Source organism: Aythya fuligula, chromosome 31, assembly GCF_009819795.1.
Source record: "Aythya fuligula isolate bAytFul2 chromosome 31, bAytFul2.pri, whole genome shotgun sequence".
NCBI classification, from domain to species: domain Eukaryota; kingdom Metazoa; phylum Chordata; class Aves; order Anseriformes; family Anatidae; genus Aythya; species Aythya fuligula.
The window spans coordinates 1,155,996-1,157,525 of NC_045589.1; the positions used below are offsets into that span (position 1 = coordinate 1,155,996).

At 51.2% G+C, this 1,530-nt stretch overlaps 1 protein-coding gene across 1 annotated transcript; it reads left to right on the top strand.

Annotated features, from left to right (window-relative positions):
• The first annotated feature begins 339 nt into the window (after positions 1–339).
• LOC116500143 (olfactory receptor 14A16-like) lies at positions 340–1,254 on the top strand. Its single transcript, XM_032205056.1, has one exon. The coding sequence runs from the start codon at positions 340–342 to the stop codon at positions 1,252–1,254; it is 915 nt and encodes a 304-aa protein (XP_032060947.1).
• The last annotated feature ends 276 nt before the right edge of the window (positions 1,255–1,530 follow it).

Here is a 1,530-nt window from a genome sequence, read left to right on the forward strand (position 1 = left end):
TCATGCTGCTTGTCCTTTTCCCTCTACCTCTCTGTGTTGCTTCCTTTCTGTTATGCTGGGGCCATTGGGTATGTCAGCTCTTTGGGGCAGCAGGGTTGGGGTAAGCTGAGTGTCCTGTGAAGGAGCCCTCAGGCAGGGAATTGTGTTCCTCACAGTTCACTCAAACAAAACAGAACAGAGCACCAGCCAGGGAGCTGTAAGTATGCCATCCTGAGCAGGGGAAAATGGAACTGAGTGTGTAAGGAATCTGTGAGAAACAGTCGATTCTGCTCAGAGACCCTGTCCTGACGGTTTGTGTGTTTTCCTCCATGGACAGACAACCATGCCCACAGGAAGAAGATGTCCAACAGCAGCTTCCCCAATGAGTTCCTCCTCCTGACATTTGCAGACACGCGCAAGCTGCAGCTCCTGCACTTCGGGCTCTTCCTGGGCATCTACCTGGCTGCCCTCCTGGGCAATGGCCTCATCCTCACAGCCATAGCCTGCGACCACTGCCTCCACACCCCCATGTACTTCTTCCTCCTCAACCTCGCCCTCCTCGACCTGGGCACTATTACCACCACTGTCCCCAAAGCCATGGCCAATTCCCTGAGGAAGACAACAGCCATCTCCTACTCAGGTTGTGCTACCCAGGTCTTTTTTCTCTTCTTCATGCTTGGAGCAGAATATTCCCTTCTCACCATCATGGCTTATGACCGCTACATTGCCATCTGTAAACCTCTGCACTATTGGACATTCATGGACAGCAGAGCTTGTGTCAACATGGTAGCAGCTGCCTGGGGCAGTGGTTTTCTCAACTCTGTCCTGCATACTGCCAATACCTTTTCCCTCCCCCTCTGCCAAGGCAATGCCCTGGACCAGTTCTTCTGTGAAATTTCCCAGATCCTCAAGCTCTCCTGCTCAGATGCCTACGTCAGAGAAGCTGGGCTTCTTGTGGTTAGTGTCTGTTTAGTACTCAGCTGTTTTGTTTTCATTCTTTTCTCATACATGCAGATAATCAGAGCAGTGCTCAGGATCCCCTCGCAGCAGGGCCGGCACAAAGCCTTTTCCACGTGCCTCCCTCATCTGGCTGTTGTCTCCATCTTTTCCAGCACTGGCATGTTTGCCTACCTGAAGCCCCCCTCCATCTCCTCCCCATCCCTGGATGTAGTTGTGACAGTTCTGTACTCAGTGGTGCCTCCAGCAGTGAACCCCCTCATCTACAGCATGAGGAACCAGGATCTCAAGGATGCACTGAAGAAGCTGACTCAGTAAGCAGTACTTCAGAAGCCATAATCTGCCAAAGTCCTTCACAAGGGATTTCCAATTGATCTCAGGAAATTCCTGGTCTTTGATCTTTTTGGCTGAGATGATCTTGTTTGTCCAGGAATTTCTGCATGCACTCCACCTCTGCAGAGGTCTGAACACACTCTGTCGTACCCAGAGGCCCATGTACATATATCTGGTGCTATGGCACAGCTCTGTCATATCTCCGTAATAAAAGAGGATTTCCTCAGTGCTTGTGCCTGGAGGTTGGTCTCTTCTTCCACA

Coding starts and splice junctions, on each gene's coding strand:
- LOC116500143 (XM_032205056.1), top strand. CDS start 340: ATGTCCAACAGCAGCTTCCCCAATGAGTTCCTCCTCCTGACATTTGCA.